Below are 15,220 nucleotides of genomic sequence, written 5' to 3'. Positions count from 1 at the left end.
TAGTACTGGGTCACCTCTCCATCTAGGGATTCACTACGGGACAATAAGTCTAGTATTATGTGATGGTATATACTTAGCTATGAATAATAGTATCCTAACCATCTGAGTCACTACTATTGTTTATAGGACCAAAGATACGTCAGCAGTTTAATTTTCCTTGGCATAGTTACTTGCCTAGATAGTAAAATTAATAGGTCCTAACCTATCTACACAAATATTGAATTGTAGACAACCTCCCATTGAGGTATACTACTCACTATGTGTTAGGTTGCTGATAGATTCTTTAAAAGAAAATATTGGTAGAGGAAACCATATTCTTTTAATTGAATTAAAAGTTTATTATTACTCATCATATTTTGTTATAATATGTAATTCTCAGGGTTAAAATGACTTTCAATCCCCTAGCTGTTATTCTTAAAGAAAACAAACTAGTCGGACATAATTATATTGACTGGAAAAGGAACTTGGATATTGTACTGATTGCAGAGGAGTACAAGTATGCCCTTGTAGAGGTATATCCACGGAAACCCAGTGAAGGAGCAACCGATGAGGAAACCCAAGCTTACCAGAAGTTGATTAAGACTGATGAGATGGCGCAGTGTTACATTTTGGCATCTATGTCGAATTTCTGCAACATCAACATCAATCTATGCCTTTTGCCTATGATATAATGCAAAACCTTAAAGAAATGCTTGGGGATCAAAATCGTGCTACTAGGCAGACTGCTATGAAGGAACTTAAGAATACTACTATGGCAGAAGGGACTCCAGTAAGGGATCATGTTCTGAAGATGATTGGTCTTCTCAATGAGTTAGAGATCCTTGGAGCTGAAATCGATGGCCAATCACTGCCTAACTCTTTCAAAAAAATTTTCCTGAACTACAACATGAATAAGTTCTCTTTCTCATTGGTAGAACTACTTAAAGAGCTTCAAGCGGTTGACGACCTCATCAGGAAGCCAGCTATTGCTCTTGTGACTGAGAAAGGTTCTTCTTCTAGGCCAAAAGGCCGAAAGAAGCAGAAAAAGGTTCAAAAACCACAGGGAGCTCCTCCAGTAGTATGTGGGTCGCAGGATGGAGTGAAAAAGCCTAAGGGCAAGTATTTTCACTGCAAGCAGGCAGAGCACTAGAAATCACAATGTCCAATTTATCTCACCAAACAGAACAACAAAGGTATATCTCATTCGTTAGTAGTCGAAACATGTTTAACAGTGATATCTACCAGTACCTGGTGTGTAGATACATGAGCCACTAATCATATTTGCCATTCTTTGCAGGGGTTCCAACAAACCTGCCAGCTAAGTGATAGGGAGATTTACGTATATCTGGGAGATGACATGAGAGTGTCAGTAGTTGCAGTAGGAGATATTCACATTTCTTTTGGTAGAGATAGGATTTTAATATTAAAAAACTCTCTTTATGTACCTTCCATTAGAAGGATTTTGATCTTAGTTTCCAAGTTGGTTGATCACGCATATTTTGTTTATTTTAATAACTCAGTTGTTATTAAGTTAAATAAATGTTTTGAATGTTCTAGTACATTGGTGGATGGTCTTTATATTATTAATCATGTTTCTCCTACAGTTCAAGTAAATGAATTGAATAACACCGATAAACTACCATGTAATAGAAAGAAACCTTCTAAATTGAACCAAACTTATCTTTGGCACTTACGCTTAGGTTATATTAATCTGAGATGGAGTTCAAGGCTGGTTTAGAATGGACCATTAGTTTCATTAGATGTGGAGGCACTACTAGTCTGTGAATCCTTCCTAGAAGGTAAGATGACCAAGCGGTCCTTTTCGGCCACGGGCTCTAGAGCAAAAGATGCATTAAAACTGGTTCACTTTGATTTGTGTGGCCCCATGTATCCAGCCTAGAGGTGGCTTTGAGTATTTCATTACTTTCATTAATGATTACTCGCGGTATTGGTATATTTATTTGATGTGTCGTAAGTCTGAATGCTTTGAGAAATTCAAGGTATTTAAGACAGAAACGGAGAAGCATTAGGGTAAATGTATCAAGACACTACGATCTAATCGTGATGGCGAGTACCTCATAGGATAATTTATGGATTACTTATCAGAGGAGGGAATTGAATCCCAGTTGTCTGCACTTGGTATGTCACAACAGAATGGTGTAGTAGAAAGAAGGACTATGACTCTTATGGACATGGTTAGATCTATAATGATTTAGTTAGATTTCCCTAATTTGTTTTGGGGGCACACACTAGAAACAACAGCCTATATTCTGAACTTAGTTTCATCTAAGTCAATACCTACTACACCCAAAGAATTGTGGACTGGGCACAAACCTAGTCTTCGGCATGTTTGGATATGGGATAGTCCAGCACATGTGCTAAAAGGGAAAATAGATAAGTTGAAATCAATGACAAATTTCTGTTTATTTGTTGGCTACCCTAGAGGAGTTAAAGGTGGTTTATTTTATTGTCCTAAGGATCAGAAGGTCATTGTTAGCACCAATGCTCGATTCTTAAAAGAGGACTATGTAATGAACCACAAACGCAGAAGTAGTATTATTGTATAAAAGTTGAGAGGAGATATACCAGCTATACCAATAGTGCAAAAAGAACCAGAGCAAGACAGAGTTATTGACATCCCATTGCAGCGTCGTAGTGGGAGGAATGTTGTAACTCGAACTGAGTCTGACCTATCACGTGTAGCTACCATCAATACTCTGGTTGTACAACCAAGACAAAATGATGGTGCACAAGGATCAGGATCAACATAGAAAAATGTGCCTCATCGTAGTGGGAGGGTTATACACCAGCCTGATCAGTATATGTTCTTGGGAGAGCCTTATGACAGGATCCCTGATGAACTGGATACTGAACCCTGCAACTACTATGAAGCACTTCAAGATAAAGATGCAGAACTCTGGCAAAATGTTATGAAATCAGAGATGGAGTCCATGTACTCTAATAAAGTCTAGGATCTTGTAGAGCCACCTGAAGAGATAAAACCCATTAGATGCAAGTGGAACTATAAGAAGAATAGAGGAGCAAACGGGAGGGTGGAAACCTTCAAGGCTAGGTTTTTTGCAAAAGGGTTTACTCAGAAAGAGGGAATCAACTTTGAGGAAACTTTCTCGCTGGTAGCCATGCTAAAGTCTATCCGGATTCTCTTATACATTGTAGCTCATTTCGATTATGAAATTTGGCAAATGGATGTCAAGACAGCTTTCCTTAATGGAAGTCTTGATGAGTGCATCTATATGGGGCAACCAGATGGTTTTGCAGTAGTAAGTCAATAGCACATGTTGTGCAAACTTAAGAAGTCCATTTATGGACTTAAGCAGACATTTAGGTCTTGGAACATTCGTTTTGATCAAGTCATTAAATCTCATGGTTTTGATCAATGCTCTGATGAGTCACGTGTATACAAAAAAGCATGATATAAACGTGGTGGTATTCTTGGTGCTATATGTGGATGATATCTTACTCATCAGAAACGATGTGGGGGTATTATCTTCGATTAAGGTATGGTTATCCAAACAGTTCGACATGAAGGACTTGGGAGAAGCCAGTCACATCCTTGGGATCAAGCTTTTGCGAGATCACAGGTAAAGGATGTTGGGCTTATCACAAGCTACTTATGTCAATATGATTCTTGTCTGTTTTAGTGTGCATAATTCCAAGAATGGGTTACTCCCTTTTAGACGTGGAATCTCTCTATCAAAGGATCAGTGTCCTGAAACACCGATTAAGGTAGAGAACATGAAGGCAATTCCTTATGCATTAGCAGTAGGAAGCCTCATGTATGCTATGCTTTGTACTAGACCTGACATCTATTTTGCCGTAGGCATGGTTAGCAGATATTAGTCTAACCCAGGGTAGGAACACTGGACTGTGGTAAAACATATAATTAAGTACTTGAAAAGGACTAGGGATTATATGTTGGTTTATCACGAAGATAGTCTAGTACCCATTAGGTACGCAGGCTCAGATTTTCAATCAAATAAGGATTCCATAAAATCAACCTCGGTAAATGTGTTTACCCTAAGAGGTGGAGCCATTGGTTGGAGGAGTATCAAGCAATCACGTGTTGTTGATTCCACTATGGAGGCTGAATATGTGGCAGCCTCTGAGGCAGAGAAGGAGGCCGTTTGACTCAGGAACTTTCTATCGAATCTAGGAGTGGTGCCTTCGGCACAATCGCCTATTACACTTTACTGTGATAATAGCGAGGCGGTTGCTAACTCAAAGGAACCCAGGACCCATAAGAGGGCAAAACACATCGAGCATAAGTATTACTTGATACGAAATATCGTGTAGAGAGGTGATGTGATGGTGACCAAGATTCCATCAGCAAGCAATCTGGCAGACCCGTTTACAAAGAGCTTACCATCTAGGACTTTTGATAGTCATGTAGAGGGAATGAGAGTGAGATGTATGACAGCATGACTTTGAGTCTAAGTGGGAGATTGTTAGGAATTTATACTGAAAGACATGCTTTATGTAATCGATTTTAGTATTTATTAATAACTTCAATTATTCCATTTTAATAAGAATCTTTGTGAGCAATGTTTGCCTGTCATTATTTATTTAATGATTATGCATGTGTGTCTTTTATTCTATATAGTAGGTGATCTAGTGTGTAGAGTACGACTTATATACAGAAGATTAGATCATCAGTTCTTATAGAATATAAGTTTGTTGTTCACAGTCTTAAATGAAATTGGATACACCATTGGTAGGATTGTAGTACAAAGTTTTAATAGGTCTGTCTTGACTATTGGGAATTGTACAATTCAAACTCCTTGTGTTAGTACACTTTGTGGGTATTGAACAAGATCGTCTGGGGGTAATTGTTTTTATACTGACTATACAAAATAATTAATACCTTATGGTTATTATGAGTGCTTATACTCTTAATCCTTATATGATTATAGGACACGTGCATATAGTGTTTATTTCTTTGATTCATAGAAGTGTGAGATTCTTTATGGGTCAAAAAAATTCAGTGAGATGGGTGATGACATTATGTATATGGTGAACATTAATTATTGATGGAATCCACATCCCGGTATCGGGATTGATGATACTCTCTTAAGGAATCTTATAAGTTTTGATTGTGTCAAACCCTACAGGTGGATTTTGAATCTAACACATCAAGACACATCAAATAAGTTAAGTGGAAGATCTCAGAGAATTAATATGTCAATTAATTAAATTGTCAGTAATTTAATTTAATAGACGGGTATCTATAATCTCTACGTAGGGAGATATATAAACATTTAATAATAGGAGCTTCGAAATTTAATTTCAAATATGACAGGGAGTGCAATTATAATTCTTTAGTAGTATGAATTATAAATAACATAATTAAGGATGAATTTGGGTCGGATTAAAAAATTCTTAATAACGTGGGAAGCTCTAGTCATATTTGCCTAGAGGTCCTTACTGTAGCCTATATACATGCACTTCATTCAGCAGTTAGGATGAGACGAGTGAACTCTCACAGAGGTAGACATTTTTCGTGAGAGAAGAAAACTCTAACAGCTGCTTACGAGCCCACTCTCTTAGGAGTTTGGCGTGTTCAAGGAATACAGTAAAAGATTTATGGTCATCTTCAAGAGCTCGTTTTCGTACTTGCAGATTCAAGATCAAATTAGATAGATCTTGAAGGTATAATCCTAATCACGTAATTAGGGTTTGCATGATCAGATTTTTTTTTTTTGTTATCTGTATGCACTACAGCCGAATCTTACGGCTATTTTGCAAGTCCCTTCAGATAGGACACCCAATTTTTACAAAGAATTGCAAACATTATTGCAAAGAATCCAAGTAAAGAGATAATGTAGAAATAAGTGAGTGCAAATTTCTCACTCATAAAACAAAGAACACAAATTTCAAGTCTTTTCTTTTGAAGCAAGTAATTAGTATTTATTTTCTCAAGCAACACAGGCCAAGAAAAAGCCTTGAATTTTTAAGGAACTTTAAATGTCTAGATTGCAGAATAAAAGGCAAAAGGACTAATACATTGAGGGGATTGATCAAATGGGAAAAGAAAGATTTGCATGAAAAGTCTACAAAAGAATCTAAACTCCAAACACATTTTTAACTATAAACACGAAAATAATCAAGAAAAATAGTATAAAAAAAAAAAAAAAGCTCATTAATTTCTATCTCATTGAGATTCCTCCCAAAATAAAAATCCTATTGTTTATGGTGCGACTCTTATACTTCATGGGGACTTATAAACAAAGGGAGGAAAACATATGTTGGTGCAAAGCAGCAAGGACTCATTGACGAGTGCCCTGTGCTTGTCGACGAGTAGATATCGAGAACATGAAAATCTCATAGCAAAAGACTCGTCGACGAGAGAGCTTCTTTGACTTGTCAACGAATCCCCTATTCTCATCGACGATTGCACCTAGGCTGTGAGAAAAGATTCAAATTTTGAATTTGAACTTTGGAATGGTTGGGTTATTGGAGGGAAACCTCTGAGAGCTTGTTATATATGCTCTTTTAGGCATATTTTGACCCAAAAAAAAAAAGAAGAGAAGGGTGAGAAAAGGAGAGAAGATCATTAAGTGTGTATCTTTGATTTTCATAATGAAATCTCTTATCAATTGCTCCCGTAGATGTTAGCTTTGTTGAACTACGTAATTCCTAGTGTCATTGCTCTTATCTTTGTTTTCTTTATATTACTATGATTATGGATATATTCTATATTCACCATTTAGATTGTAGTAAGTGCATGTTTAATCTTTTACAACAATATTGTTATTATTCCGCTATACATTGTTGGATGAGACTCTTATTTCACAACACCTACGAATCACCACCTTCTTCCAAAATGAAAAATAGCAAAAAAGTGAGAATGATGTATAGTAGATAACCTAAAAATTCTTACACTAAATTTAGAATAAGAAATGGAGGGATTTTAGGAGGATGAAATTCTTATTATTATTTTTGAAAGGGAAGGGGAAGTTGGAGGGTTTTAATTATTTATTTTGACAAGTGGCAACGTGGCCACAATCCATTTCTTTGAGCAAAAGATGAAACGCACAAGTATTTCCACTATGATGAGTATGTTAATGCGTATGCTCAAATCCATTCACAACCTTTTTTTTTTTCCTGAAAATTACATTGTACTGTATGTTTGTCAAGTAAAAATATCACAAACACATAACCATATGTATAAAAGGACAAAAAAAATATGTCAATTCAACCAGAATAAGTCCACAAGCTAAACCACTGACAAAAGAGTTTTTGTCATTTACCTTTGTATGGTAGGAATTGGAGTGGAGTAAAAGGTGTTAATAAACTTTACTCTAATATATAGGGCAAAATTTCTTCATAAAATCACAATTTACCAAGTTGTAGAAGGGGAAGGCATACATCATGTATAAATGTCAGCATGAGTTTCCTGTTTGGCTAGGACAGAAAACTGCAGTAGCAACTTGTCATGACAAAAGTTGAAATCATCTTCTCTCTCCAAGAAAAGAAGCTTCTCCGTCACTTTCCTCTTCTTAAAGCCACAATCTCCAAAATCCTGGTCCTATAGTATAATTTGAACTCCACTTCAAGGATTAGCATAGAAGTGCCCAAGGCATAAATATATCCTGCAGCAATGAGGAATTAAAACCAATATTTGTTCTCAGCGCAACAAAGGGATTGTTGCCTCACTTTTGGTAGTGCAAAATAACCTGATGAAGAAGAGTGCTTGCTTCGTCTACGTTAATTAGACCTTGCTGGTTCTGTAGACGACGTAGAGCAACAGCAATGGAATTGAGAGGCTATAAACCGGAAAATGAAGAATTGGGTTCATTGCGTAAGCCTTCATAAGAGCTCTGCAACTCTGAAAAGAAAACAAAAGAGATGCATATAAGGGGGAACCAATAGCAACATATTGAGTGATTATTTCTTTCTGCACAGCTTGCTTTTGCCAAAAGCCACAGGAGAAAAGGAAACTTTGCTGTATATTGGGTTAAAAATGCTGGTTCCCAACTTGCAAAATGTTGTTGCTTTTTCCCATGTCTATTTAAGATTGGCAACAAGAACTGTGCCAATTACCAATGTGGTTAATTAACAGATCTAAAAGCCAAATCTTTCCACATCCTAATTGAAGCCAACAGGCGGTATTATCATCTCTAATGTGAATGGTCAACTAAAAATGTCAAATGGTCTAAGAATCTAGAACTAATCAATTTCAAGGCTATAATATACATTATACAATTTGTAAATGTCAAAATTAGAAACTCAAATCACACTCCTGCAAATCTTCCTTTGTTTTGGGCAATGTGCTCCTCTAAATCATATCTATGCGAACAGTACGATCGCCAGTCATCTGCCAATCACATTTTACACAGAAAAGTAATGGAAAGTGAGATGCCCTATGCAAATATCGAGGTTGCTTGACCATATCAATGCAATGATCACAGCCCCTCAGGCAAATGTGATTACTGATAAACTAGTGACTGTACCCATCATACATTTAAACAACACAGGAGCCAAATCTAGATTGGATATATCTCCATAATCAATCTCAGCCTAGGAGACTTTCTAAAAAGGATGGGGAGTGGCATACAGTACATGCTTTGCCCATACATAATAAATAAGCCTCTGCAGTGCTCCTTCATGCTTGCACTTAAACGAGGGATTAGTAGGTGAGGTCTTACCTTAAAATGCTGCCAACAAATAGCTAAAAGGACAACCAAGAGAAATTTCCTAATCCATCGCTTTTGAAAATTGAGTTTTAATCGTCCAGTTCCTTGGTAGTCATATGACATAGAACCTTTATTCTCCCACCCATAGTCATCTTCTTTTTTTCCGGAAAGAGTTAGAAAATGTATCCGATATACCTCTCTTTCAGCAGACAATCCCCCTGCGACCAAAATTGCAGGTAAAACCACAAATAAAAGATGCGGAATAACCACCACCATTATGTCTGGAGATCCAATAAACTCTAGTTTTTTTCTCTCATCTGAAGTTTTTAGTACCCATCCTTTATAAGTCATGTACCCCCTTCCACCATCATCAGTGAAAACTTGCCCAAAAAACCAGGGGAATAACACAAGGTAAAACAAATACCCTAACATACCAAACCATATTATGGGTATACTGCAGAGCTCTGTTAAAAACCATGCTAAACCATTTAAGAGGCCTTTATTGTTGCTGAAATTCTTGTAAGTGTGCTGCCTATTTGTAAAAATGAGAAGAGCTTTAGGAGTAAAAAGAATGATGAATAAAAAAGAAAGAGAAAACCAGATTATTGGATAATACAAGGCATCCCATTGACAGCCCATGACAAAGAACTCCTTCCATGTCCATAAAACCCGGGCACTGTGACCAGTTATTGAAAATGGCCTTAATTCAGTCAAACTTGATCTACCCATGATGTCAACTGCTTCAATTTGCAGCCAATATCTATCAGGAGATGGATCTTCAAATGCTTTGAAATTCCATAGTGCTGAATAAAGATCTCCCCTGGAGGAATTATCCTCCTGCTTGGTCATAGGAGTTTCCATGACCATATTAAGATCTCCAGGTCTAGAGTCATAGATCCTAGCTACAACCAAAACGATTGGCGAAACTGAAAACACCAGAGCTCTAATCATCCCATTGGATGAAGGGTTCACTTCACAACTGTACTTATGAGGTGATGATGCTGTTAACATGAACCGGGAATCCAGAGGAAATGTCGGCAGGATAATAGTTTTTCTGGCACCTGCCTTGAAGTCAATGTCAACAAATGAAACATGACCTCTATCAATGGCCAAAATTCGCATCATTCTACTCTTCCTCCAGTCACCCATCTCCCACTCCCAGAATTCTTCAAGAGGTGGGGCTCTGCCCAAACAATTTGCAATGCTTTCTGAAGGTATTTGGTGGATGTTTAGCTGGAGATTTTTCTGAAAATTATGACCTGACTGATGGTGCCGCTTCAAATTTTTACCAAACCTTGTATGAAGATGGCCACAGAGATAAGCTGATAGAGAATGCTTGAGAAATATATCTTCCAGGTTTATTGCAGAAGGGGATGCAGCTGAGAAAGAAAGTGGAAAATGTCCAAACGTAATTTTTGTTACTGGTTTTGTTGACAGAGAATCCCACTGTGAGAGCTCAGAATCTATGTCAGTCAATAGTTGAACAGTTGGATGCCCAAAAAGGTTAGTTGGGCCCCTTAGACCAATGGACATTGCACTATCAAATCCAACAAAGAGATAATTCCAGCTGCCAGTCTGGATAATAGAATAAATGTACTCAATTAGGAAATAATGAATATAACTATAATCTATAAAAGTTGTCAGCATTTGGGCTCAAGGCTCAAGAAGAAAAGTCAGGTCTGCATACGAGAAAGATAGCTTGAACAAAGTATTTTCTGATAACATTTTAACACTTAGCGAACTAAAAAACATAAATTCAATGCTTTGGTGTTACAAACACCGATACCATAAAATAACCACAGAACATTAAAGTTATGTATGGTTCACAAAATGCCTATTCCTGGGAATAGATTAGGTATTAGGTTAGTTACAATTAGTTATACAAAAAATTATGCTGCTGCCATAAAGCAAATAACAAAGTGACTTTTTTTATGAATTCATAACAAGGAATAGACAAGGAAAAACAATTCCCAAATTTCACCGTGGGAATATCTATTCATTTTCTATTACATGTTGGATGAAATAATAAGAAATATACAAGGAATAGCTATCACTTCTATTCCCAAATTTCTCATTGTATTCTATCTTGTTCCAAGGTATAGGTGTTCCATGAACCAAACATAACCTAGATATTTAAAAACAATCAAGGATGAACTCCGCATCCATGATTTTCAGAAATGAATTCAACTGATATGAAGACAAACAAAGATAAGCACATTAAGAACCTTAAAATGTGAAAACAATGCCATTGAGTTTCTTTTATTTCTTTCAATTAGCTAACTGTGTACGAGGTAGAAAATTTGTAAATAAAAAAATTTACAAAACAACAAATACATAAAACCAAGCACAAGATTTTTTTTTTTTTTTCTAAGAATTGGTTGACCCACATAAGAACTTGGAAAGAGTATCAATGCTCAAGAATGCAAGGTCACCAAGTGGCTCCAAACAACAGGCATGGGCTAAAAAATTGGCAACAAGGAGGATAAATTTTTTTTTTTTAAATGATTGAGTTATCCAAAGTTCACATCTATTTGGCTAGTTGAAGAAAGTTACATTTTGGGGGAAAAATCCTTTCCAAATCCAAAAACATGGGTAATTAGTAGCAATTTACTGAAAAATCCATCCTAAAGAGTAAAACTGACCTGTACTGTAACACTATTAACATTTCTACTCCTTCCTAACTGTCCATTGATGCTATACTTTGAAAAGAAATCAAATGAATCGCCAACAACTGGTACACCAAAACTATCATGATTCCCTCTAAGATCATAGAAAATGCTCTTGTCAAGCCCACTCCTCTTTACAACATCTTCCATTACGCTCTGGTATTCTGCCCATTCCTCTTCATTTTGTTTCATTATTAACAAATCCTTGCTCTTCCCATCTGTGAGAGAGAGAGAGAGAGAGATTAAAGAGCTAAACAAAAACTTGTAAGAGATGATGAAAACTAAATCATCACATAAGATTAGCCACCGATTCACTCATTCTACCGATTATGCATTTCAAAACATTGTACAAGTTGCACATTCAATGCTTAAAAATGCAAACTAATTAATACTAGATGAAAATTACATACATAACTATACATAAAGTTAGTAGCCCACTTATTCACTTAGCCAAGTCATTGAATTTCTAGATGGGTGCCATATTTATCTTTGCAATTACGCATGACTGTAATTATCTGCTACATCAATAGTTTCTAAGATGTCAATAAACAAATCAACCAGCATGAATAAGGTCTGAGACCTTTAGTGGCAAATACAGTGACAAGTTAAGGTATTTATTCCATGCCAAGGATTACTAAGAATTCTAAGAGTTAATTAGTATTAAATAGTGAGCCAGAATAATTCACCCATCCTTTTGGTAATACTCAATCCGAGGAAAATAATTTCCAAAAAAGAAAAAAAGATCAATTAATGGAAAAGTTCAAATCCTCTTAGGAAGTTAGTAAATGAGGTAAAGAATGCTCTGACCAATCTTACCTCGATCGCGGAACATTTTTGGTTTGTGGAATGGGAATGGGAATGGGGTCATAGTATGGCACGTGCTCTAAAATGTGGAACATTAGGGTTATATTTAATTAGATATATTGGTGAAAAAAGTGTAATGGCATTTGTATCTTTTGGAGAGGATGTTGAGCTGTTTATACATCTAGAAGAGATTTTCTGCTGCAGACTAGATTAACAATGACAGAAATAGAATTAAATGTGATGATTCCCCACATTTACCTAAGAAAAAGTTATGATACGTGAAAAATATTGAACTAAGACTTTGGATCGTTAGATTTGGCATTTTGGAACAAAAATGCACCATGTTTTGGAATGTTCATACCAATATGCGGTTCGTTAGGGTGTAATCATTATCTGGTAACTATGACTCTCATTAAACAATTTTTTAGAGCATTTACTGATTTTCAAATAACGGTATTTGATAGAATCATAGAATTGAGGACAATTTAGAATAGTTGCAGCCTGACTCAGGATTTTTCCCAAATGCTAGTGGACTTTGACAAAACATTTTGCAAACTGCACTTTTTTAGAACCAAACATCCTTTTTGAGTTATCATCCATAAGAACAAGATAGAGGAAATGCATCCTCCGAATCTTCTTGATTTTTAGAACAGCTAATGAATCTATCACCTAGCCAAATGGGGAAGGAAACCGGAATTTCTGTGAAATCAACATACAAATTAGTCTATCAACAGCTGCTCTATTGGATCTCTTGCTCTAAATTTCCTGTTCCATAATTCTACTTGTTTGTTCAAAAGAATATCTGTCTCCTTTTCTTATTTTCCTACATTCAGGTGTTCAAGTGAATGTTGAGTTTCTAGTAAAGTCCAAATGCCACAAGAAAATTCACTTACACTGCATTTGGGAGCATGGATTTGGACCTTGGATTTGGATTTGGGTGGATTTAGACAAATTTCAATACAATTTTATATTACATCTTGTCCAAAAATCCAATTCCAAGGCCTCTCAAAAGATAGAGTTAAGGTAAAATAATATTATCCATAAATCTGTGCCCCATCCTGATAAGCAAAGTCAGGCTACTAAGCAAACACTAATAGCATATGGTTCACATGGAAAGCGTTGATTTGGTTTGGGAAATTTCAACCAAATGCTGATATTGTTAGGTGGTCTAGGCCCTTCTCAACCCCAAAAGCTAGCTCATGGGGTGAGGCTTTCCCTAACCATCCGCCCCTTCCAAAACCGATGTGGGATAACCCAACAAATATCATCTCTGGTACTTCTGCCACACTGAACTGGGAAAAAAAATAACTAAGTGCACTCTTTTCTCCCACAAAATATCCACACAATATGTTCCAAAAAATTGCTCTAAAATCTCCTGCACAACACTAATTCATCAGCACAGCACAACATAAAACAACTCGCAGCTGAAAGCCTCAACTCTGTGCTTCAACTCTAAATCAATCACGAATTCAACAAAATTCTGGATAGAAATGGAAATGATGAAAAGAAACCCTTTATTCGTTTCACCATAAATCATGAAAAAAAATGTTTCACTAGCTAACTATTCATGCATGTAATTTTCTAAGTCTAACAAAACACACACACACACACACAGGAAATTTATCAACGCACATGAAACAGAATCAATTTCAAGGCAACAAAAAAAATCCACAAAGGAGAAAAAAGAGGTGGGGGGGCAAAGGGAGGCATAAACCTGTGAGATCGCCAGTGATGAGAACAAGGGAAGGATTGATCATGGAAAGAGCTGGGCCTATCAGGCTCCGGAAGTCATGTGCTCTGTCAGGATGGAACATACTGAAATGGAGATCGGAGAGCTGGACTACCCACACCACAGATTCTGGGCCGCCCTTGGCGTCAACGACTCTCCTGCCTGCACCGCGGGATTTTGAATCTGCGTCCTCGGTTGTGGCGCGGGAATGGTGGTGGACTTCAGCGGATGAAGCTGCGAAGGGAACTGCGAAGCACATCAGGATCAGGGTGGGCAGAAGACCCATTTGTTCTAACTGAAAAATGCTTCGTTCCCTTGCTCTTCTCCTCTCCTCTCTTCTGATGTGCTCACAGATTGCGTAGAAAGGTGAGCGTTGACACCTTCCAGGAGACGGCGAAACAGAGAGAGAGAAAGAGAGAACGAATGGACGTTCGCCGCCCAGTTCTCAATCCTCTTTGGAGCTATCTGCAGCAAGTGTAAACCATGCTTATTGACACTTACGTCATTTAATAATTTTTAAATAAATATTTATTTTTTAAGACATTTTAAAAAGGTCTTAGAAAATATATTTATTTTTAAAAAATACTTAATACAAATAATTGTATTTAAAAAGTTGATTTAGGGCTTATTTGTTGTTTCCTATTTTCTGTTTTTGTTCATTTACGGTAAAAATAAATTATAAAAATGCATGTTGTTTCTATTGTTAGTTTTCTGTTTCTATTATTAGTTTTTATTTGTTTGTCAAAAAATTAAAAACTAGATTTTATAGTTTTCAATTATTTTGGCAACCTATTGTTAGAAATTTTAATATCCAGAAATATTTTTTTTGAATTAAATTATTCATTTTATACACTTTAAAATAAAAAATTAAATTAAATGATCATATAAATTTAAATATAATTAAAAGAAAAATATACACAAATTTTAAAAATAATAATAAAGTCAATTACAAAATACTTCTACTATTTTTCAATTGTTATTATAGAGACCCGAAAAATACAATAATAAAATAAAAGAAATAAGGAAAAGAGGAAGATGGTTTGGGTACAGCCCAAACCATTGATAGTTTCGCGAGGAAGTAAGGAAACCATTGACAGTTTTCTTTTTACTGCGGGATGATAACAGGTAAAACAGTAAAAAGGGACGGGTTAAAGCTCAAACCATCAACAGTTTTGTGAACAGTGTAGGAAATCGTCAACGATTTTCTCTACAGTGAGCCTTATAAGGAAGTCCCACGAGCTTCTATTCCCTCTCTCTCTCTCTCTCTCTCTCTCTCTCTCTCCCTCTCTCTCTCTCTCTCTCTCTAAAACCCTACGAACCCCCTTTCCTTCTCTCTTCAATTCTGGTCTCATTTTAGCCCAAATCAACGATCAGAAACCACCATGGGG

At 36.4% G+C, this 15,220-nt stretch overlaps 1 protein-coding gene and 1 pseudogene across 2 annotated transcripts; one reads left to right on the top strand and one right to left on the bottom strand.

Annotated features, from left to right (window-relative positions):
- The first annotated feature begins 386 nt into the window (after nt 1–386).
- On the top strand, nt 387–1,129 carry LOC131153893 (uncharacterized; annotated as a pseudogene).
- Nucleotides 1,130–7,222: 6,093 nt separating this feature from the next.
- LOC131152736 (putative metallophosphoesterase At3g03305) lies at nt 7,223–14,310 on the bottom strand. Of its 2 annotated transcripts, XM_058104583.1 has the most exons (5): nt 13,818–14,310; nt 11,276–11,517; nt 8,646–10,208; nt 7,674–7,825; nt 7,223–7,589 (listed from the first exon to the last, which is right to left on the bottom strand). In XM_058104583.1, exons 1-4 carry the CDS (start codon nt 14,116–14,118, stop codon nt 7,709–7,711), a joined length of 2,223 nt encoding a protein of 740 aa, XP_057960566.1. In that variant the 5' UTR covers nt 14,119–14,310; the 3' UTR covers nt 7,223–7,589; nt 7,674–7,708. The 2 variants fall into 2 exon arrangements, with proteins under 2 accessions (XP_057960566.1, XP_057960565.1); XM_058104582.1 differs by having other exon boundaries at nt 7,223–10,208.
- Nucleotides 14,311–15,220: the final 910 nt, after the last annotated feature.

This window comes from Malania oleifera, chromosome 4 (assembly GCF_029873635.1).
Source record: "Malania oleifera isolate guangnan ecotype guangnan chromosome 4, ASM2987363v1, whole genome shotgun sequence".
Lineage (NCBI taxonomy): Eukaryota > Viridiplantae > Streptophyta > Magnoliopsida > Santalales > Ximeniaceae > Malania > Malania oleifera.
This window is presented reverse-complemented; position numbering and strand designations above follow the sequence as displayed.